The sequence below is a fragment of the Mauremys mutica genome, chromosome 1 (assembly GCF_020497125.1).
Source record: "Mauremys mutica isolate MM-2020 ecotype Southern chromosome 1, ASM2049712v1, whole genome shotgun sequence".
Classification (NCBI taxonomy): Eukaryota; Metazoa; Chordata; order Testudines; family Geoemydidae; genus Mauremys; species Mauremys mutica.
The window spans coordinates 232,711,617-232,736,185 of NC_059072.1; the positions used below are offsets into that span (position 1 = coordinate 232,711,617).

The 24,569-nt window shown below is 41.6% G+C and overlaps 1 protein-coding gene across 4 annotated transcripts in view; it reads right to left on the reverse strand.

Annotated features, from left to right (window-relative positions):
* The window catches only part of SHROOM2 (shroom family member 2), a 190,484-nt gene that overhangs the window by 51,358 nt on the left and 114,557 nt on the right, over positions 1-24,569 (reverse strand). For 3 of the 4 annotated variants that reach the window (XM_044992922.1, XM_044992839.1, XM_044992749.1), the window contains exons 3-5: positions 15,409-15,540; positions 5,641-8,281; positions 2,074-2,174 (exon numbers count right to left, since the gene is read on the reverse strand). In XM_044992922.1, the coding sequence (XP_044848857.1) occupies positions 2,074-2,174; positions 5,641-8,281; positions 15,409-15,540 (2,874 nt within the window). Of the gene's footprint in view, positions 1-2,073; positions 2,175-5,640; positions 8,282-15,408; positions 15,541-18,077; positions 18,295-24,569 lie in introns of those variants that run through there. The other variant, XM_044993006.1, reaches the window with a different exon arrangement.

Sequence of the window (24,569 nt, forward strand, 5' to 3'; positions counted from 1 at the left end):
TGGACAAAGAAAAAACAAGCAAACTGATTTACTAATCAGTCATCCAAGCCCTGTAATTTCACTTTAAAGAGTATGGGGGGGAAAATGTATAATCTGTTATTTTAATACTTCATTACTTTTCATGTAAGATTCAATACAAGAGATTAGATTCACAAATAATTCAGCATTCATGACAATATACACAGTATCTGTAATAAGCACAAAATATACACACTTATTTTAAACAACAAATCATCTATTACTCACAAAATAATCAAGGGAGTCTCAAATAGCTGGCTATAATTTTTCTGTTACAGAATGGAGACTGCAACCTACAGAATATTTCAGCCCCATACATTGATCTCATGAAATTACTTTTTGGCAGAAAGCTCAGGTCATCACAGGTTTAAGCCATTTAAAGATTTAGGGTTTGATCCTGCAGCTATGAAGCCAATGGCAAAGATCCAAAAATTTGATGTGGATGATGCAGGATCAGGCTTATAAGCAGTGTAATTTTATACAAGTAGCAAAAAAAAAATGATTAAACACGCCAGTAAGCAAATATTTTCTCCATAGGCTATTTGGTTAATGTTCTAAGCCTAAACACAGATTAGCCAGATTAAACAAATTATTATTTACAAATTGCTAGCTTTGGAAAAAATATGAAATCAAATTTCTTTAGAGAAACTCCAAAGAACATAGGTTTAATCGAGATCACGATGAATGAGACTAGTTCCCTTATCACTTAGGCCTTTCACTATAGTAGTGACATTTTAAAAAATGGTTTTTTACAGTTTCCACATAATAACCATTCATTATCATTCAGTGACCATTCATGGCTTGAAAATTAAACTGTCCACTAAAGACATATATGCCCTCTACATAGTTTAAATGGCCTTGGCATCAGACAAAGAGCTGAGGGAAAGACCATGAAAGAGACCACTTTACTAAACCTTTTCCTACAATGTGGTGCAATGGTCAAATAACAGAGCTGCAACAGCATGTGAAAACAGCTTACTGCTTTAAAACAAAAAAGTTATTACAGCTGGTGCCCAGTCATGTGATTTACATGGATTCTATGTTAGAAAGCGAGGATTGTGTTCCACAGACACTGTTAAAATGCTGGCGTAGGTGTATTATTCAGATGCTTTTGTTACTAGGGTTCCACAATGCTAGATGGAAAACATCTTAGTTATATAGAGATGCTGTCTGCCTACACAGTCATCTCTAGTCCAGGCTCTCTCTTCTCTCTCACACTCACACCATTTTAAAAGCTACTGCACAGTAAATACAAAGAGCTACACATAATCAAAACAACACAGCAGATCACTTAAACCAATAGAACCATCCATCTTCATAATATATAGTTTATAAGGTGGAAAATAATGAACACATATTATACATAATACACATCAGCTGCTGATCTTATGAGACATGCATAGCTATACTCATATTGTATGTGCATTTGCTATATTAAGAAATTCTCTCCCATTGAGAAAGTCTGTCACTTAAAGATTCTAAGTACTTACTTTCAATTATTTATTACAATAGCACCCAGAGGTCCCAAATCAGGATTAGGTCCCAACTGTGCTAGGCAGCTTGGAAGAATTGTGCTGTTTTTCTCCTATTAATTGGTGAGTGGAAAATCTCATTTGAGAGCCCTCTGTTTTACATTCAGTAATTTTATCTTTACAGAAAACTGACTTATTATACCTACAGTAGTTGCCACGTGTATCCCTGACACACTCCTTTAGGAAAATCAAACACTTCCTTGTCTTTAAAAGCATTTAATTGATGAATATTAAGATTGGATCTCTTCCTACACCCTCATAATAAGACTCTGCTGGGACTGAAGAAAATACAATAAATTGGACACTAGGTAATTTTTTTTAAAAGGTCTACTCCACAGTCAGAAGACATCTTAGCTCCAAGAGCTGTTATATCGCACGTGAGGGGGGAAAAAAGGCATAGCACGATGTTCAACATGAGTTTACCTCAACTTTTATTTTGGGTGGCAAACGTCCAGCTCATTCGCTTATCATACTCCTCATATAAAACTTTCAGCCTTGGAGACGGAAAGAAAAGCATACCTACCTTAGAGTGCAATTCTGCTCATCAGTGTTAGTTTTGGAGGAAATACACTCCCCATCTTCCCCTGAATCCTCGGTTTGCCTCCTTACTTCAACTGTGACTTCCTGGAAAGGGTTTATAACATAGTAAGACACCAAGTCATCAAGTTTCAGTCTCCTGAAAATATATTATTATGGAACCTCTCATTTGTGGGTTCACTCTGCTTGAGCATACATAAAGTCAGTAACGTAACATGTCTTATGCTGGTTTGGCTTCAAGGGTTGTATAGTATGCCATGTGACATCTTCTATGGCATTAAAACCTCGCTGTGCTCGTGTTACTAATTTATCTCACTTGTCTAGAAGGAAATATTTAAAAATAATATTTATAAACCTTAGCAACTTCTATTTGCCAAAACCAAAGTATTGTAAAAAACTTACCCTAGCCTTGTTAGCATTTTAATACAGGCAAGCATTTGAGGACTTCTGAACTTCTTTCTGTGTGTTTGTTTCTCAATAAAACACTTAACATTGACCTTCCAGAACTGTATTACCTCAGTACCTTCAAACAACCACACCCGAAGTCTAACACTGTATTAGAAACTCTGAACTCATGGGGAATACAATTGCACTGGGTACTCAAACCAACTAAATTATACATGTGAAGTATGTAAAATACCTTTAATTTTCTTTAACTCTAATAGATTTTATTATATACATCTACAATACACCCAGCACTGTATTATCCAAGTGATAAAACAGAGGGTTTTGGCGTTGGTGGATTTTTTTTGGTGGGGCTGGGGAGTGGGGGTTGGGTTTGTTTTGTTTTGTGCCAATCCAAGTAGCTGCCACTGACAAAAATCAATGCATGTATGGTATATATTACAGCAGTGTTTCCCAAACTTGGGACGCCGCTTGTGTAGGGAAAGACCCTGGCAGGCCAGGCCCACCAGGGGCTTTCCCTACACAAGCGGCGTCCCAAGTTTGGGAAACACAACATTACAGGATGATTTTTATTGCTGGATGGGCAATAAAAGAGGAATAAATAAGCTATTCCTGCCTCTTCAGAATAAAATTTTTGCTTTTGAAAACAGTCACTTGTAAGCGACAGCCCAGAAGATTGTTTATACAGGTAACTCCTCCCTCCGTCACTCCAAAAAGTCCTAGTGAAGACTTTTGTTTAAATTAAATCCAAACTATAGACCAAGTGAGTTTTTTCCTAAGGGATCTCTTATCTTGTCTGAAACTACTGTTTAAATTTTGACTCCTGGATTTTTTTTTCTTAAAACGGGGCAAAGGGAGTTGAAGCACAGGAAATGAGAGGAAGGGAAAAGGGGGAGGAATGTTATAAATATGTGATACCCTATTTTGTTTTTAACTCAAGCCCAATATTTTGTATTTGCAGAGGAGGCAGTTCAGCTTAAATTGACGGTACCCTCCCCCCGACTAGGATCCCTTCCTTACACATGAGGCAATCTTGCAGCAGCTTTAATATGCCTTTAAAATAACAATAGCACAACGGTCAGTCATTCAGTTTCTCTCACCTGCCAACTGTCCCCTCACTCACACTGCAAAGTTAAAAATTAACTTGCTTTTTGCTTGTGAGCTGAGCAGACTTTTGGCATCTCTCTGAGGATTAGATTTCTTTTAATCACTCATACACAATAGAAGGACCACCTATTTTTTCTTTAAGTTGTATTAACATTTATTACATCCTTGGATTTTCAAACATAACCATTAAGGTGAGACAGCGAGTGCTGCAGTATCTGGTTATTGGACCATGAGAGTTTAAAAGAAAGCGGAGAACTGGTAGCGCACCAACCAAGTCACTTTCCTGGGGGGTGATTGCATACTGTTCCTCCTTGCAGTGCTTTTTCCATCTTAGAGTTCTATGGGGCCAGAAGACATCTGAACTGGGGAAGGGGGCTAGGGAAGCGGAGCAACTGTGTCGTGTTGGGTGAGGGTTTATTGCAGGGGTCTCAAACACGCGGCCTGCGCGACTATTTCCTGCGGCCCACGCCCACTCCTCCCGGCCTACCTCCAGGCCAGGGATGGGCAAACAGGAGCTGCAGGATTGCCCCCCTCGAGCCCTGCGCCGCTCCCTGAAGCGGCTGGCATCACGTCCCTGTGGCCGAAGGGGGGGGGGGAAGGGAAGGGGGAAGGAGAAGCAGAGGGCTGTGTGTTGCCCGGGCTTCCAGGCACCGCCTCCCCCCCCCCGCAGCTCCCATTGGCTGGGAACGGGGAACCGCAGCCAATGGGAGCTTCGGAGGAGGTACCTGGAGGCACGGCAAGCAGCATGCGAAGCCCTGCGTCTCCCCTCCCCCAGGGGCCGCAGGGACATGGTTCCAGCTTCCTAGAGCAGGGCCAGGGCTGGGGCCGGGGCCGGCAGCCTGCCCTGGCCCCGGTGTGCGCCGCTGTCACCCCGGAGCCCGAAGCCCTCCTGCAACCCGCTCCCCAACTCCCTGCCCTGAGCCCCCTGCCTGCACCTCAACCCTGTGCCCTGATCCCCCTGCTGCATCCCACACCCCTTCTTCATCCCAATACCCTGCCCTGAGCCCCCTGCCTGAACCTCAACCCCCTGCTGCACCCCAACTCTCTGCCCTGAGCCCCCTGCCTGCACCTCAACTCTCTGCCCTGAGCCCCCACCACACCCCTCATGCACCCTCTGGGGGCAGGGAGGGGTCAGAGTTGGGGTGGGGACTTCAGGAAAGGGGTTGGAATGGGGGCAGGGAAGGGGTAGGAAGAGGCGGGCAGGGGCCGGGGCCGGGGGCAGTGACGGGGGAGTGTCAGTGATGTGGCCTTCGGGCCAATGAACTAGCCCTCATGTGGCCCTCGTGGTCATTTGAGTTTGAGACCCCTGGTTTATTGCCATCATCCTCCCCTCATCCCTAATGTAAAGTATGAGATACAGTTTGGCTCAGCAGAATTCAATTTTTAAAATAATTTTGATAGATAATATTGATGTTTATTTTTAACCATTTTTATCTATTTTCATCTATTTAAATTTTCACAGTTGAAGGAAATTATTGGGGTGTCAAGCCATGGTCGGGATCAAATAATAATTATTTAATGATAATAGATATTGAGATTCAAAAAGTGAAAGGTTTTTAACCATTAAACCGCAAATTGTCAACAAATAAAATATACAAAACAAATATCCTTAAATCAAACTCTAATAAATTCTCAAGCAGCATTTTTCTTACTTTGCCTATTTGAATGTCTATTGTCATTGATGGAAATATCCTTTTGTTGGTTTGTGTGTATCCGGTGAAATCAACGTTTACATATATTTACTGATAAAAATAGAATCCGTCCCAGCTATATATTCTAACATCACAATCAAACTAACCAGTTTATTTTCTCTTCATTCATGCCAGTGACAATACAAGTGACTGAACTGTTTAGTTCAGTGTACTTTGTTCCATGTTGACCTACTAATGCTACACTAATGTAAAGCCTTTTTATGTGAGTTACCTGTAATAATACAATAATACTTTGCATGTGTTCTTATACTTGAACACTTACATACACAATTTATTTTTCTTTCTTCTGTCACATTCTAAGGTAAGAGGAGATTATGAAAGCCCCATACCTGTTTGTAGATATCAGTAGAAGGAGACGATCTGGATCTCTCATGTGTGTACTGGGGTTTCTCATGCTGCTCATGGCTTGCATCAAGGATGTTATCAGCTGAATGGTACTTTCCTGAACTCCTTGGCTCTAGAGGTGTCCTCTGCTCTTTCCAGGATGCCTGATATTCTGCAAATGTTCCCAACCTCTGAGGCTGTTCAGTTTTCACCACTTTGTCTGCAGACTTGTGAGCAAGGTAATGGACATGATCTTTTGCAGCTCGTGTACTTTCAATTCCAAAAGAGGCTGCCCGAGCCCGTCTATCATACCAAGACTCCTCACCCTCATGTCCATGAGCTTTTTTATCAGGCCTCTCAGGCAGACTGTAGGGAGTTTGTTTCTGTGCAGACTTACGATATGTGGGCTTACTTGTTTCTTCAAAGAATTTCCACTTATCTGCAAAAGAGCCCAGGGCTTCGTCAGATGTATTTGGACGGCGGTGGGGATGGCAGTCATCTTCTGACACCCCCACTTCATTCATCTTCTCTGGTTCAGAGTAAGACTTCAGTTTTTGTTCTGCTGTGAACCTCTTCCTAGCTCCAATGCGGGAGATATGATGAGTGCCACCCCCTGATGAGTTTGGTTTAGCCTGCATAGCCTCAAGAAAACCTGACACATCTTCAGAAACCCAAGCCAACAAGGAAGAGTTGCAATTATTTGTCTTCCGTTCTGGTGACCTGGGGAGATAATCAGCAGGGCTAGGTTCCAAGTCCCGCCGTTTGAAGGAAGTAGCCCTCAGGACCCTGGCCTGGGCCTCCTTCAGGTGATCCGTGTAGGAGCCGGTAAAAGAGCTCTCTGAAGGCGTGTTTAAGTTCTCCACTGAATCTGGTTTCCAGTTTTCAGTGTCCTCTTCTGTTTCGCTTGACCCTATTAAGGTAGCAGTGCTTTTGCTTTTCTGCAGCTTCGCTCGCCTCATTTGGATCTCGTTTCTCAGGGTTGTTGCAAAGCGATCACTTCTGCGTGCCTGCTTAGCTGTATGCGTATCAAACGGGGGCTGTCTATCCATTCCAGTTTCCAGGCAGTTGTCAGAGTGGTTTTTCCCTTCCTGAGCTAAAGAGTGCAAAATTGGGGTCTTCTGAGCAGAAATCTTACTACTGTCTTCTGGTCGCCACTTGATTTCTTTTTGGGCCGCTCTGTGTTCAGTGATAGGGACACAGCTCTTTGTACACTCCTGCTGATTGTAGCTATTGTCATTTTCCTCGAAACTGCCAAAGTTTTGCTTTTGACCAGGTTTTTCAGTAAAACTTGTTTTTTTAGGATCTTCCACTACAGTAGACTTAACATCCCCTCCACTGTCCACTACATAGTAACCACTCTTCTCGCGCCCTTCTAGCAAAGGCTCGACAGGTTGTTGCGGTAAATAGTACTTTGGTTTTTGGACCATTGTGACTACGGCAGGATTTTCATGTGGTCCAGGGGAAACATCAGCCCCTATTCCAGGTTTCCAACATTCATCCTTGAGCTGTAGTGGCCGTGAGCTTCCCTGGGTAGGCTGTTTTGCTGTGACACAATAATAACGACTCTGTCCAGTGTTGTCCACCTTCTGTTCAGCTGCATCATTGTTAGAAGAAGCACTGAACATTCTGGCTTGGTTTGGACTGTAGCAGTGAAAGTGGTTGGCAGGTAGCTCTTTATTGCCACTGTAAGAGGAAACATGTCGCTGCTCTTTAGGCGAAGTCGAAGCCCTTGCATGGTGAAAGAAAGTGCTTTCATCGCTGTATTGGCGCTGGTGGTGGTAACCGTAAGCAGGCTGTGCAAACCGAACATCAGTGCTGGACAAAGAGGACTGCAGTCTGTTAGCATTTCCTGAATTATTGTTGTACCTATCACCAGCAGAGACCAAATTGTAGTCCACACTAATATCAGATTTGTAATTGGAATTATTGACCCTCTTTCCATCTGTGCTCCTGTCACTTGCCCTAACAGGTCTTCTTGGTTGTTCTGCAGTTTCTGAGATCCAGTCCCTCCTATGCGGAGATTGGTTCAGAACTGTAAAGTGCTGGGTGCTGGCACCCTCTGAGTACACTGAACCATGGGCCTTCTCATGGCCTTTGGTAATTGCAAAACTGTCACTACGGAGAGGTGGAGGTGGTGGTGGAGGGGAGGATGATTTTTTATCAGGAACATGCCAGATAGGTCCAAAACTTGATCTTCCAGAACCAGAGAGCTTGGAATCAGGCTGTTCCTCCAATCTAGGGCTCTTTCTAGTCTCATATTGAATGGGAAGTGGCAAGTACCCATGTTTGTCCTCCAGTCCACTGTTATCATTCACTAACTGGCCAGTCTTGTTGTTTCCATGCTTTGCAGTGTCCCAGTGGCCTACTTTGTACAGCATGTTCTCCGTTGAAGCAGCATCCATGTTGGACAGAGTGTGATCAGGGGTACTCGAACTAGTGGAGAAAGAGCCATAGGCGGAATCCCGCTTGCTTTGGTTCCCTACATGATCAATGCTATTGTTGGACTTTGCAGAGGAAAGCCTTCCATACTGGGATGTTTGGAGAGTGTGGTCCCAGCTGTCCATACTTCCCAGGGAACTGAATCGCTCAGACGTGCGATGCAGATTTGACTGATCCCATGAGTTTGACAGGTCATGAGAGGAGGAGCTATAACAGAAGAACATACAATACCATCAGCAGTAAGTCAATATAACTACAACAATTAAGCTGATTTTAAATTGGGGGTTGGTACTATCCACCCAGACAGCAATTATCAGAGAGACATGTCTCCTAGTGGTTTGAGCAGGTGGAGTCAAGGCTTCATCCTTCCTCCACTATTAACACAGTGCCTGAACTTCAGCAGCTGCATCTCAAGTTTATCTTCCTGCACAACAGGAATAATGAGATGTAAGAAAGTCTACTTCTCCTGGAATCACCCCTTCGTGTAAGATCATGTTGACATTCAAAGAAAAGTCTGACCTCCCTCCCTTCATCCCCATCTCCTGACACCAAACCCCAAAGTTTCCAATTTACTTTCTATCTCCAATACCACCACCAACCCCATTCCCTCCCTCCTAAACTCTTGCCCCTTTCTCCCTCTTTCTTACCTTTGCCTGTTTCCTTCACAAAACCTCACCTTTAATCCCACCTGCTTCTCCAAACACCACCCAACCCTTCACTTCTAAACCACAATGTGCTGCTTGCAACCACTGCCACAAATCCCTCTATTACAGCTCTCACCCTGCATGTGCTCTCTCTCTTTCAACACAAAAGGTTTCAGCTACCATCACTTTGCCAATAACTTACAAATTTATCACACATCTTCACTCCCTCTATCCATCCTGCAACTCAGCAAAGTTCGCCAACATCTCTTCCCAGGAGCTCTGCTATCAACTTCAAGTTAACATGGCCAACACTCAACTCCTGGCCTTTCCTCCCTCAGAAATTCTTCCCACTCCATCACTAGTAACACAACCACCATCCTCGCAGTTATTCAGGCCGTCAGCACTGCCCTCTCTCTCTTGCTCATTCAGACTACCCCCAAATTTTGCTGCTTCTTCCTTTATAACATTGCTTTTTGCCCATAGCTAGAATTTTTGCCAAAGCTCATGTCTCTCATCCTGGCTACTGTTATCTCTGCTCCCCGACATCCACCTCTGGTCCATATAGAACAGCTATTACGGCCATCCCCCTTGCCCACTACTCTGACCACATCACTCCCTCTTTGACCCCTGTGTGACATTGTACCCCATGATGATTTATGGGAATATGCTTATGAATGCATATATGACATCACTGGAATATGTTCTATGCTACATATGCCATGTAACATATCTCTGTAAAGGTTATGATCTACTGAATATATTCATCCTATTTGTATGCATGTATCATTTTTGTATTCAAAGTTATTAATATTGACTATGTACGTGTTTAATTTTAAGTAGCCTCAGTGAAGCAGTTGGTCAGCTTCCTCAGAAAAGACTATTCTCAGTAAGTGCCCAATCAAGAAACACTTAAGCTAACAATGAATTTGGAGATGTCAATCCACATCTGAGCTTTCCCAGGAATGTGGCCTGGCTGGTGAGGAACTCAGTCATGCATGGACATGTGACTTGCCCATGTGACTCCAAAACTCCATCTTGGAGCTGAATTCTGGATAGGAGAGAGGAGGGGGTCTGCACCCACAAGAGAAAGTCTGTTTAAACCCCTGGGAGACCCCTCCATTTTGTTTTCAGCTGGTTCAAGAGATGGTCTCTCCACCCCCAAAGGATACCTGAAAGAAACTGGAACAAAGGACAGTAACCACAGGGGTGTGAGTGATAGCTGGACCCAGACTAGAAGGAGGCTAGTCTGTAAAAGAAGGTTACTAGAACATCTGAGGGTGAAATTTCATCTGTAATCACTTTCTTACTGTATTAGGTTTAGACTTGTGTGTTTTATTTTATTTTGCTTGGTAATTCACTTTGTTCTGTCTGTTATTACTTGGAACCACTTAAATCCTACTTTTTGTATTTAATAAAATCACTTTTTACTTATTAATTAACTCAGAGTATGCATTAATACCGGGGGTAGGGGGGCAGACAGCTGTGCATCTCTCTATCAGTGTTAAAGAAGGCGAACAATTTATGAGTTTACCTTGTATAAGCTTTATACAGGATAAAACATATTTATTTAGGGTTTGAACCCCATTGGGAGCTGGGCATCTTAGTGTTGGAGACAGGAACCTGTTTTCAGTTAAGCCTGCAGCTTTTAGGGGACATGGTTCAGACCTGGGTCTGGGTTTGTAACAGGCAAGTGTGTCAGGCAGGGCACTGAAATCTAAGCTGGCAGAGAAAACAGACTCAGAGGTAGTCAAAGTACGTCAGGTGGCAGTCCCAAAGGGAGGTTTCTGTGATCCAACCCGTCACACCCTGATATTAGCTCTCCCTGCTTCCCCGCACTAAATTCAAGCTTTTTTCCTTGCATTCAAGGCCCTTCACAACTTTGCCCATCCCTACCTTTTCACTCGCCATTTATCACACTGCTTCCCACGCCTCTACCACTCAGTCAATGAGGCTGGCATCATCAACACATTTGGGCCAATCTTTGTGCCTTCTTCCACATGGGTTTCCCCCTCTGAATTAATCAGTAAGGCCTGTCCTCTTTTAAACTGCTTCCCAAGACAACCTTCTGCCACAATGTCGAGAAGAAATAAGCCAATCTAGGATGGCTGTTTTGAGGATCACTTAAGGATAACTGACAGTTAAGCCATGCTAACTTTTTAATAGCAAATTTTACATTATATAAACAAACTGTATATATTTGATTGTATCCATATCTCCCACACTTGGTTACTTTTCTTGATATTGTAGGGAACTACATATATGTTTGTACCAGACCCAGTATAGTGGAGCTCCAATCCTGGTTGGATGCTATTGTAATACAAATATTAAATAATAGCAACTGTGGTAGAAAATTGGTCCAAAATCAACAAGATGAAATTCAATAAAGACAAGCACAAAGTATTACTCTTAGGAAGGAAAAATCAAATGTACAGCTACAAAACAGAGAATAACCGGCTAGGCAGTCATACTGTTGAAAAGGAACTAGAGGTTACAACGGATAATAAATTGAATATGAATCAACAATGTGATTCAGGTATGAAAAAGGCTAATATCACTCTGGGGTGTATTAACAAAAATGTCATATGTATGAGACAGGAGGTAAGTGTCCTGCTCAACTCAGCACTGTTGAGGTGTCAGCTGATGTACTGTGTCCAATTCCGGGTGCCACACTTTAGGAAAGATGTGAACAAATTGGAGAGAGTCCAGAGGAGAGCAACAGAAATGACAAAAGTCTTAGAAAACCTGTCCTATGAGGAAAGGATTAAAAAGCTGGGGATGTTTAGTTTTGAGGAAAGAAGACTGAAGGGGGACCTGATAACAGTCTTCATATATGTTAAGGGCTGTTGTAAAGAGGACAATGATCAATTGTTCTCCATGTCCACTGAGGGTAGGATAAGAAGTAATGGGTAAGGGAGATTTAGCTTAGGTATTGGGAAAACCTTTCTACTTATAATGATAATTAAACTCTGTAATGGGCTTCTAAGCGAGGTTGTAGAATCCCCATCATTGGAGGTTTTTAAGAACAGGTTGGACAAACATCTGTCAAGGATGATCTTGGGTTGGACTTGATGACCTTTCAAGGTCCCTTTGAGCCCTACATTTCTATGTATTATGAAGCTTATCAAGCACTTTGCGATTCTTGGATGAAAGGCACTACAGCAGTTCAGAGGGGAGAGCAATTATACCTACATGCCTATATAGCAGATTGAAATTAACCAGACTCCGGCCAGATTCTGCAGTGCTCCCCAGAATCCCATGAGCAGCAGAGAAACTGTCAAAAACCATGCCAATTTGTAGAAATGCTTAGGAAAGCTAAGAGCAGAAGCAGAGGCAGGCACTTAAGTTATATACAGAGTAGGATGACCTAAGAAATGGAGAATAGGATAAAGTAGCAGAGACCATTGTCTTCCCTGCCTCTCCTCACAAGGCAGGAGAGCAGAGGAGGTATTCAGTAGTGAGATCCACCCTACTTTTCAACAACAATGAAGCTGTGGATGAGGAGCAGAAGACCCCACCCCACCCCTTGAGGAAGCTGAGCAGCATGAGGGAGAAGGAGGTATCAGAGGGGTAGCCGTGTTAGTCTGGATCTGTAAAAGCAGCAAAGAGTCTTGTGGCACCTTATAGACTAACAGACGTTTTGGAGCATGAGCTTTCGTGGGTGAATACCCACTTCGTTGGGTGCATGTCAGGGGATGCAGGGGAGAAGAAGGCAGCTCCTTTTTCCTTCCAGTAGCTAGAGAGGCAGAGCATGAAACTTATCAGACACTGCTAGTAAAGGACTGGAACAAAAGAGACTGATTTCTCACACAGGCACAGCACAATGCTAGAAATTCCAGCATTGTTCCACTTCTCTATAACTACTATATAAAGTGTCTGTAGCAAGCTCACCCGTGTGGCACATCCTGCTGGTCGTCTTGAGAATTAGCTCAACTCCAGCTCCGGAGCACCTCCTTCTGGCCGGTGACTCACCTGACTTAGGCCCCGTGTCCCTCCCGCACCCCTTTCCTCAGGGTTCTGCCCCCAGCAGTACCCCCTTATTCTGGGTTTCCCCTCCTAGGGGAACCCCCAACCCTCTAAATCTACCTTGTCTCAGTGGCTACTGCCACTCGTCATCTAGCCCCCACGCACTGGGGCAGACCGCAGTCTGTAATGGACACTCATCATTGGCAAGGGGGTAGGACCAGCTGCCTCTGCCTATTCCCAGGCTGCACCTCTGTAGCCTCCGTACCTTTGTAAGCCTTCACCAAGGCCTGTAGCCTGGGGGTTTACCAGGCTGGAGCTCCCCAGCTCCTCTTGCCCTTCCCCAGCACTGCTCTGCCTCAGGTACCTTGCTCTCAGGCAGCCCAGGGCTAGAGTGAGACTCCTTCAGCTCCTGGCCCTCAGCCCTCTTATCAGGCCAGCTGGGCCCGGATTGAGCTGGCCACATCACACACCACTCCCTCAGCTGCTCTCACTCCTTTTATCCCAGCCACAGCTCTCCCCAGGGCTGTTTTTAACCCCTGTTCTGTGGGAATGGGGCAGCCACCCCACTACAGTGTCCATCAAACTTTTTGTAACACACACAGTGAAAGCTAATAATGAAATTATATATCAGCTTAATGGTCACTCTTGTATTGTTTAGATACGACAGAATTCCTCTCTCTGTCAAGAAGTTTAAATGAACACCCCTGTCTAGTGCTGCGGTCTACACAGCAGTTGCTACAACGGCAAAAGAAAAATTGTCTTTGAACTTTTTTCACTTCACTCAATACGGTCAGAGGCATAAAATTAAGACATGGTGTTTAATTATACAACCAGGATGACCAAGGAAGCAAACAGCTTATGTAAAACACACAAAGATATAAACTATATCGCTTTTTTTTTTTTTTCAAAAAAATAGTTTTAACAATAGGGCACACTAACTTATTGCTTTATATGGTGACTTTCATATTCTAAGTGTTCAAAATATTTAACTAATTAATTAGAGAGATCTTGATAGTAGTACATTAGGCAAATACAATGTTTCATACAGAAAGTGCCTTGGACATTAGAACCTTTTTCACTGGTAAGGAATGTATGGCAGAACATTGGGGCTGCTGCTGGTTTTTATTTGTTCAGTGAGAACAGCATGCTTGGCATTGATCAAAATGAAGAAGAGACACTATCCCTCTTAATCCTAATTTACAATTCATGGGTCTAATTGGAATCCACTGCCTTCAGTTGTGAACTGTAGGTTCTCAGCACCCCTCCAGATCAGGCTGTAAATAATTATTCTCTACTCTGACAAACAGAACGTTAAGTTTCATCGAGGTAGCCATCAGAGATGAGCTGAAAGCATATCAATGTAACACCTCTGTCAAAATACGTAGTAATGACTTCTGGTCTGAAGTGCTATACAGCTAACATCACAACTCAGAAGTAAAGCTGTAAGAATTTCTGGATTTTTGTCTGGCTTCATGTGGTCTGCTGCTCTGTTCAGCAATGTAAGTGGAATACCGCCCATGTACTATTTAAAAACACAGTACAGAGGAAGCATTATCAAGAGGTAGAGAAATAGAACGTATAAAAGCCCCTCTAGCAATAAAATGTTACAATGCGAAGATGTGGGGGGAGGATCAAAATGTGCAGGATTTTTTTAAAATAAAAATTAGTATTTGTATTACTCTTTAAGGGCTGAATGCAAACTATTTTTTAAAAAATAGCAGGGAACTTTTTAAAAGATCTAATTAGTTACAGCTTCATAAAACGAAATCCTAAAGTAAGGGGGTGGGCGGATTGTACCACAAAGTATTAAGAAAAGAAAGCTGTGATGGAGAATCTACAGCAATAAAGTACAGAATCTCAAGACAGTTTTGTAATTTAGGAATGTGTCCCAGAGTGATTTTCCCTAATTCCTAGCATAACCATGCTCCAAATGGGAGTTAAATTGAGAGGAAAATAACATTTTCATGAGGTTTGTGGCTAAAAGAGTGTTTATAATTTATAAGGAGGAAACTAATAAGGGCCTGTAATCAGATCCTATCACGCTCTACTAAAAAATTAAAGAAGTTTCACAACCAAAACAAGGATGCCAGGATTTCCATTACGGGGTTGAATGAGACCTAACAAATGTAAGTATTTTAACTATAGAAAGAGACAGTAATTGACCTCTTTCTTGCTATAAACAAACACTAAACATATACTGTAGTGGAGATCAGATTATGGGAAGTAATTTCACTACTGAAACAGTCAATAATATCTTAATGTCTAAAACAAAAATGCTCTGTCTCCCCTAAGAGAGAGTTTATATTGCTTTTCAAAGAATGCTGCTTTCTAACAATACCTCTGGTATTTTTCCATTGTACTGAAGATATTAATGCATTTAATGTACCCTTCCACATGCCCTTACAAAGATTTATGACACTAAAAAGTGGATGTTGAAAAGAAATGCTCAGCAAGAAAAAAAATACCTTTCAGCTGTCTTTTATTTACATACGTACATAATGAAATATATTTCTGAACTAAATTTATATTAGCAGCTCTTCACCCACTTGTTGATATATTGGGAATTAAAAACAGATTACAATATAAATGAAATCAAAAGATTCCACATTAACGGTTTAAATTAAAGGTTAAAGCTGTGTATCTAAAGTTATATCATGAACAATATGAGGCACATTATTGTTCTCTTACCGTGGGAGCTTGATACGTGCAGCTTAAACAGAAACTCACCTTGCATGATACCGGGAGTGCCAGGAAGTGCAGACATTGGTTGAGGAGAGCTGTGACGTGGCTGCCTCAGGCTGATTCTCTGTGAATTTGGTTGCATGCCAGGAGTGGGGCCTGCAGGCTAGATCATTTCTTCTGAAATGAAAGAGTTGGAGCACATACTTTTAATACAGATCTCCTAATAAGGTGACATGCAGTGAAAAACATTGGGCACCAAATCTAATTAACTTGAGAGAGACAAAACAGATACAAAATAAGTTTAAATTACAATGTGCTATGTAACACTCTACAAGCCAGTTTTGAAAAGATGCCAACTTGCCTTCAAAACACGTGACACACAGACAATGAAACATTAATTCTATGCAAGGTTTGTGGTTGTATTTTTATGACAGGTAAATAAGAACCTAGAATTTATTTGGAACTTTCACTATTCAAAGGACCAGTGAGCTTTATGTCTCATTTTATAACATGGCAACTCCTGATTTTGTAAAGTTTGTTGTGTAGGTGTGTATTTGGGAAGGGCTGGGGAGGAGAGAGATTAGGGGCTGGAGGAAGGACAAAGCCATAAATATTTTTATTCTATCCCAGTTTGTAAGGGTGACAGAGGCCTGACTTCTAACACAAACCCAGTTCTGCTCTAGCATTCAAATGGCTCAGAGCACCCAAAATAAATTAAAGGTTAAAGCTGTGTATCTAAAGTTAGCACCTAAGTAAAATCACCTACCTTTCAAACGTGGTAAAAACCAGCAGTTCCCATAGAAATCAATGGGAACTGTGGGTGTTCTGCCTCTCTGAAAGTCAGATAATTCATGCAGGGGCCTAAATATTGGTTCAGAGGCATAATTTTAGTCCAAAACTTTTCACCTAAGTAATTCCAGAGACCCCCTATTTACCAATCCAAATAGTAAGTCTCTAGATTTTGGTCTTCTAGAATCATCCTGTGAAACCATTCTCAACCTCACTGCTTTCATCCCACTATAGCTTGACAATTATTTAATAATAATAATGATAGTAGTAGTAGTAAAGTGCTTGAATGGAAGTGCAAATTATTATTAATTAAGTCTTAAGTAGGTAAATATTATTGGATAAAATTTTCAAAAGTACTTTAGGTGACTCAGGAGCCAATATACCTTTTTTTCAAAAATGGCTTAGGCACTTTGAAGCCTAAGCCTCACTGAAAGTCAATGGGACTTTGGACAATGTTCCCTAGCAAGCATAAGTAACCTATCCAAGATCACAGAGCTGCATCCAGAACCCAGAACTCCTGAGTCCAATCCTTTAACAGACAGACACCTTTTCCTTCCCTTGTTCACCCTCTTTCTTTTAACTGGATTATAAAATAGTCACTAGATTTTAAAACAAACTAAGCTAAATATTTAACTCGACCTCTCTCCCACAGCACAGAAAACCCCCTTTTTTGAGACTATTTGTAGGAACAGGCAACGTGGAAGGTTGTGCCAGGTTCCTGTTAACTGCCTTTGCATATTCTCCACATACAGTACATAAAGTATTTCCACAAGGCAGCTGTAGTTTTACTGAGAGGTCCTGGGGCCACAGAGTACAACAGGGGCTCCTCTAAGATTACCAGAAATCCTAGGCATTTCAGTAGGCTTTTGTTTATGTTTTTGGTGCATTTTATTTGCTGCAGTGAACAGAAGCAAGTTCATTCTAGTCTATTCTCTTTCCATGATGCCAAGTAGTTTCATTGCACTCTGTCTCAGAAGCAACATGAAGGAAGTTAAGTGGAGCTATCACACTGTCATTGCACACCAGCTCCAGGAGTGGGACTCAAGTTCTTCATCCTAGGAACAGAAGCTCAGTCTTGTGCAGCGCACCCCAGGACATATCAGGCATTCTCCTAGAGCAGCAGTTCTCAAACTTTAGCAACCCAAGGACCCCCATTTTGATTTTCAATTTTTCATGGACCCCCAAATCCCCCACTCAGCCTCAGGCCCCAGACCCACTCCACCCCTTCCCCCAAGGCCCCACCCCCCACCCAACCTCTTCCTGCCCCTGCTCCACCCCGTCCCTCCTCTTTCCACCCCCCCCGAGCGTGCCCCATCCCTGCTCCTCCCTCTTTCTCCCAGAGCCTCCTGCACACCACTGAACAGCTGTTCCCCAGCATGCAGGGCGCGCTGCGAGGGAGGGGAAGAGGTTGATCAGCAGGGCCGGTGGCCCCGGACATGATTCCACCCTCCCTCCCAGCGCCTCCTGCACACTGGGAAACAGCTGTTCCCCAGTGTGCAGGAGATGCTGGGAGGGAGTGGGAGGAGTTGAGGGAGGAAAGGAGGAGGAGTTTTTTATTTAGCAGCAGCCAGGAGTTTTTTTATTTCCTCAATTTATTTCAGTGCTGACGATATTGGAGAAGTAAACTACAGCTGTCTTTTAGGTAAATTCATGACACCATACCTTTAGTACTTCCGTTCTGCCATCAATGCAACAAAGAAGTTAAAGTCTCCATATTACAAGAAAATTACCTTTTTAACACATATGACAAGTGAAACACAAGACTAGAAGACTACCACATCACAGGTAACATTTGGTGTATGAGGAAATGGAAGTAGGAGGAGAGGATTTTCACATTGGTTTCCACTAGGTTTGGCAAAAGGAATGAGAGATTCTGCCAAGGAGAAGGAATGGGAATGATGCACTTTGTAAAACCAGTACTGTACCTCATGGAACTTCTCAAGATCTTCGTAAGATAGCTCCTGGCCACATGAACATCATTTTCAGATGGCATTTTCTGTGCTACAATATCCACCATCACTTTCATCTTCCTGAGCAGCCAAGCAAGGAGAGGAACAGACTGGACTGAGTTGGGATATGAGGCAAACTGAGTGGAGGAGAACTTTAGGCTTTTGTTTCACATCTTTTATTGGTGTGCATACATGTGTTTTGCAAAAGATTTTCTAGCCATGGACTTGGAATTAAGTGAATCACCATATGAATAAAACAGACTAAGTGCATTATAATGGGTTATTTTTGGAGATAGAATCAGCACAGGCTTATTGTATGCTTTCACAAAAAGCATAACTAGGAATCAATATACTACAAGTAGCCAAATACCAACACTTCTTCACTTCTTACATCTTTCACTGTTCAGTTGTCTTATATTTACCACTTCCTAAATTCCAAAAAGGTCTCTATAAATAAGACAAAACGTAATATGAAATTAATTGTAAAACTCTCAGTGCAAATAGGTAAAAGAACTGGAAAGAAAAAGGAAGATATTAAAAATCACATTAAAAAGATAGAAAATTTTGCAGGCAACTAAAGCTGTTGGAAACACACCAGCTAGTACAATACGGCTGTATTAACTCTGAGTGACAGAATGAGAGCACCGAAATCTACAATGCAGGAAACCTCTCTGGAGTTAATGGAAGCATTAATAAAAGCATTTCCTCGAGTCTCTTCCTAACAGCACTTTAAAAAGAAAGCTGTTGCTGTCTATAAAGACTGCTGGAAGAGAAAAATGTTCCATTGGGGATGGAGGGGGCATTTCCCCGTGTGCTATGAACATTTTTACTTTATTAGAAAGAAGTCTCAAATTACATATGTGTAAAACAGAATTGCATTTAAATAAACTCTTCCACTCAACTTTCAGAGCAGAATCTGCCTTTTCAACACCACAGTAGTTGTAATATGGACATGCATATTAGCATGGAAGACATCTTGAATCTCAAACGCTCTGAGCTTAGAAATTCAGAACTAATGTTCAAATAGTTCCCAAGAAAACACTGCTGCTGCTGAAAATCTGATACCAGTAGAAACAGATATTCCCTAGACCAAGAACCAAAATTATTAGCTAAACTGGACCAGCAGGTTTACTTGTAAACATCACCAATAAAAATCTGCACAATATCTGGCTACTGAATCCAAACTGTAATTTCAGATTAGTCTGAATTCAGACTAAAGATCATTTCAATTTGTTCTTGTCTAGATGTACATGTTGTATTAGTGCAGGGGTAGGCAACCTATGGCACGTGTGCCGAAGGCGGCACGCAAACTTATTTTCAGTGGCACTCACTGCCTGGGTCCTGGCCACTGGCCCAGGGGGCTCTGCATTTTAATTTAATTTTAAATGAAGCTTCTTAAACATTTTAATAACCTTATTTACTTTATATACAACAGTAGTTTAGTTATATATTATGGCTTATAGAAAGAGACCTTCTAAAAACGTTAAAATTTATTACTGGCACGCGAAACCTTAAATTAGAGTGAATAAATGAAGACTCGGCACAGCACTTCTGAAAGGTTGCTGACCCCTGTATTAGTGTGTCCATTAAAATTAAGGAGGTTGAGTCAGCTCTGACCAGAGCTAATAAGAGTAAATGCAAAGAAATCAATGGAATTACACTGGTGTAAAGTACTATTATCAATCAGATCCAAATTAGTGCCATACAGTTTGGCTATATTCTTTATTAAGTCACGTGACATTCAATTAAAAGGGGAATAGGGAAAACAAAAACAAAAAATGTTTTGAAAGAAGTTATTCCAAACTAAGTTCTGCCCCTTTGCTCACTTCCACAGAATACCAAGTTGTAAATTCAGCAAGACACCTTTTCACATTTTGAGTCCCAAACAAAGAAAAAAATATAGAACTAGCTGGCACAACTTCAGGCCAACCACATCTCTGTTCCCCCTCTGTGGTCCACCAAAGGCACCCACTTTAGTGTTCCGGCTTCCAGCCGTCATCACTCTTGGGCAGAGACAAATGCCTGTCTGCCTCCTGACTGGGGATTTTAAGGGTGCACAACTCTCTGCCTTACACTGTGGCATGCCCAGCAAACCAGACTGCCTAGAAAGGCCAGAATCTGTGCTTTGCTTTCTCTCTGAGGGCTATGACCACTGTATTGTCCACAATTATAAACAGGCTTGGCAGAATTTGATTGTTTTTGTCAACTGATAATATTAATGATTCTTTTTAAGCGTTTTTTTCAATTTTTAATTATTTAAATTTTCACAGTTGTGCAAAATTATGGGTGTGGGGGGTCAGACAAGAGGGTGGATGAGACAATAATTATTAATGACAGTAGACATTGAGAGTCAAAAAATTAAAAGCTTTATAACCATTAAAACACAGCTTGTCAATCTCACGTTAAAAATATATGAAGTAAATATCCTTAAATCAAACTCTACTATGTTCTCAAGCAACATTTTTCTTACTTTGCCTATCTGTACATTTCTATTATTACCGATAAAAATATTTTTTCTTTAGTTTGTGCTTGTATGGTTACGTCAACATACACCAATAAAAATCTAATCCTTCCAAACCTAGTTATAAATGACCATACAACTCCTTTTAAGCAAGCACATTTATTCTCAGGGTAAAGGTATTACAGAGAAAACGTATTAAAACAATAAAAGAATGTACATGCATACTATTATTACCAGAGGTCACCCCAACTCCAACCTAGGGTTCTGTTAGGCTTCAAAATCCACAAATAGCTTTTCCCCACACTTCCTCTGTTTTAGATCCAGAAACAATACTGGGCAGACCTGCCAGTTTTTTATCCTGCTTGGGGCTTTGATCTTTGTGTTCTGTAACAGGTAATAAGCAAACAATGACCGTCTCCTCGGTGCTAAGCTTCAAAAGGCTGGGCTTCTGCATAACCAGAGTTAGGGAATATGCATTAAATTCTGCCTAGGGATTTTCCAAGAAATCCACTTATTGTCCCAAAAGTCCATACTTGTCTGGCACATTTTCAACACAGGTTTTTGAATTCCCAGATCTTACATCTGTCATATCGCCTTGCTATAGAAGTTACATACAATCCCAGCCCACAATAACACATAAATGTAATACAATAAAGTATTTTAAGGATACTGTAGGAAATTGCTGTATCTATTATGCCAAACTAAAAGGTCACTACCAGGATTCATGTTAATACCTATTCTACTTCTTGTGTGTACCAACAAAGGAACTAATGCCCGTCTGCTGACTCATGCTTACTATGTAACACTCAAGTGAAGCTGCAAATCTGTCAGTTTAAAAACAGAATCAGTTACATAAAACAGGCTATGCAAGTTTCTAAAAATGTCAGTCAAGCGATGAAAGACAAGTTTTCCAAGTTAATCATTTAGTTACTGTTCAGATCTCCAGTCAAACTGTTTCCTTTCTCCAGTGCTAGTGCTGACATACTCACATTGGCCATACTCAATCAGCACAGCTTTGACCTAGCACAGGAATAAGTTTATGAACTGAAAATGTTTGACAGAGTACTCAGTTACTATGGGGTTTTAAGTAAAAAATCCTACCACTTGAAAGGAGATTTCACACAGAAGTAGTGAAGTGGATGGAGCTGGGAAGGAAAGTTGTGAATATTTGTATCTCTATTCCCTGCAAAGTTACACTCTGTTCAGGTTTTAATTTATGTATTTATTTTTATTTTAGAAAGAGATGGAATTCCTGTATCAGTTACAAGTAGAGTGCATAAAGATATCTTTAGCTACGGCTGCACAAGCATTTACACTCTGAAAGGTCTTCTTCAGCAGCTTATAATGTTGCCAAACTTTAATAATTTTGGCTGAAATTTGTCACACGTCAGTTGATAAACTAATTGTTTTGGTGTGTGTTTGTTTTCTAAGAAAAGTCTAAGGAAAAATGGTTCAGACATTTTCAAGAACTCATGGAGTGTGTGTGGGGGGAACCACACAGTATTATAAAAGAAAATCTGAAATTAAAAACAAAAACAAAACAAACCCCCACCCCAAAACCCAAGAGACCCAGTTTAATCACCTTAGTAGAAGGATTGAGAAACTTGACATAGGAGGAGAAGTACTAAATACACACAAAATACAGAAAAGCTGTCATTATAACCATTTACAAATACATACAAGGAAATAATTAGGGGACATTAATATTATTAAGATCACTTTTCATGATACTTAATTTCTTCTTTATCAAGGCAAATAATCCCTCTTTTCAGTTTTGTTACAAGGCAGCAATCTCTAGCAGCTTTTGAAGTGAAATTCCTCCCTCTACTGGCTTTTAGACACCAGTAACATATTCTAAAGTGTGTTCTTTCAAAGGGTCACAATATTCACCATTCTAGCACATCCTTGCCTGTGTGACAGTCCCAGGAAAGCCAGCACAATGGAATTATGTCATGTACAATCAGAGAGAGAAAACATAATTTTTATACAGGGAGAATATGACTGACTGCTATTATCCCTCTGCAAAATATAACCAACAGTGATATTCTTTACCTTTCCAAACTAGGAATGTAAATATCGATTAAAAAGTTAACCATTTAAACAATTAAAATTATATTGTTTAACCAGTTAACTGATTAAAGGGAGAGGGGATGGGGCTGCTCTGACCAGCGGTGGGGCTGGGGCTGCTCCAGTTGGCCTGGGGCTGAGGGTTAATGGTTAAGGTGGGTTAACAGTAAGCCTAATAATATAATAATAATTGGAGATATACCAATCTCCTAGAACTGGAAGGGACCTCAAAAGGTCATCAAGTCCAGCCCCCTGCCTTCACTAGCAGGACCAATTTTTGCCCCAGATCCCTAAGTGGCCCCCTCAAGGATTGAACTCACAACCCCTAATGCGGTTAACTGTTTAATATTTTACATCCCTATTCCAAACTGCCCCTGCTCAATATATGTTTCTAATGCAGGACTCTTAACCTTTCCTCCCGCATTCATGACTTCAATACCAGGTCACTCATTCCATCTGCCACCCTAAAAAGATCATCTTTTCCCTCACATGACCATATGTCTCGGAATTCTATATGCCTCATTTCACCACACTTCCCTCATGAAAATCTATAATAAATAACTATTTGTTGTTTAAAATAAAAGTTCATTATGCCATATATGGCCACGCAGGTGTTGGCATTCATTACATTTGAATGTTAATATAATATTTAGTATAGATGTTTATGGTTAGATAAATTTATCAGTAAGCATCATGTACACATTGCTATTTAAAATATCAGGCCTGATCCAGTGCCATTGTAAATACATGAAAAAGACTTTAATTGGATTCCATTAGCGCTGGTTTCAGGCCATAAAGAACTGCACATTCTAAAATGTTATATATCAGTGGTAGGCAACCTGTGACCCATCAGGGTAATCTGATTGCAGGCCATGAGACATTTTGCTGACGTTGACCACGAACCGCGGCCACTGGGAGCTGCGGGGGGCCGTGCCTGCGGATGGTCAACATCAGCAAAATCTCTCGCAGCCTGCAATCAGATTACTCTGATGGGCCGCATGCAGCCCATGGGCTGCAGGTTGCCCAGCACTGTTATATATTCAGTAAGTTTCTGAATTAAAATAGCTGTGGTAAATAGGTTTATCTTTGCAAGCAGAATGGCTAGAAACATCTTTAAATAAGCTTAGGTTCTGCAGAAAATTTTGAACCTCAAATTTGAAAACCACTGAGTTTAGAGTGTCAGAAACTATTCGAGAATTCTGGAAGTTATCTGTGTCAGTTCCTTTCAGTATTAACAGGAGAGCCTCTATATTTGAAGTGTTAGAAACTACTGAACTTAGGCCTGGTCTACACCCGGGGGACGGGGGGGACAGGAGGGAGGGGAGAAAGAGGGTGAATCGACCTAAGATATGCAACTTCAGCTACGAGAATAGCGTAGCTGAAGTCGACGTATCTTAGGTCGACTTACCTAGCGTTCTCACGGCGCAGGGTCGACTGCCGCCGCTCCCCCATCAACTCCACTTCCGCCTCTCGCCATGGTGGAGTACAGGAGTTGACGGCAGAGCAATCAGGGATCAATTTATCGCATCTACACTAGATGCAAAAAATTGATCACCGATCGATCGATCACTACCCACCGATTCGGCAGGTAGTGTAGACATACCCTTAGTTAAATCAGAGGGTGGGCTCTTAGTTTCCATTCAGTACTGTCTTGCAGAGTCCCTCTGCAGCATTCTGTTCCTGTGCTACTTTAATTTTAAAATAAGATTCACAGATGCCTATTGTTTGCTTATGCCCAGTTTACCAAGTAATCCAGATTGTTCTGTACTAGTGACCTGTTCTCTTCATTATTTACTACTCCACCAACTTTTGTGTCATCTACAAACTTTAACAGTGATGATTTTATGATTTCTTACAGGTCATTGATAAAAATGTGAAACAGTGTTAGGCTAGTAACTAATCCCTGCAGGACCTCACTAGAAACACTCCTGCTCAACCAT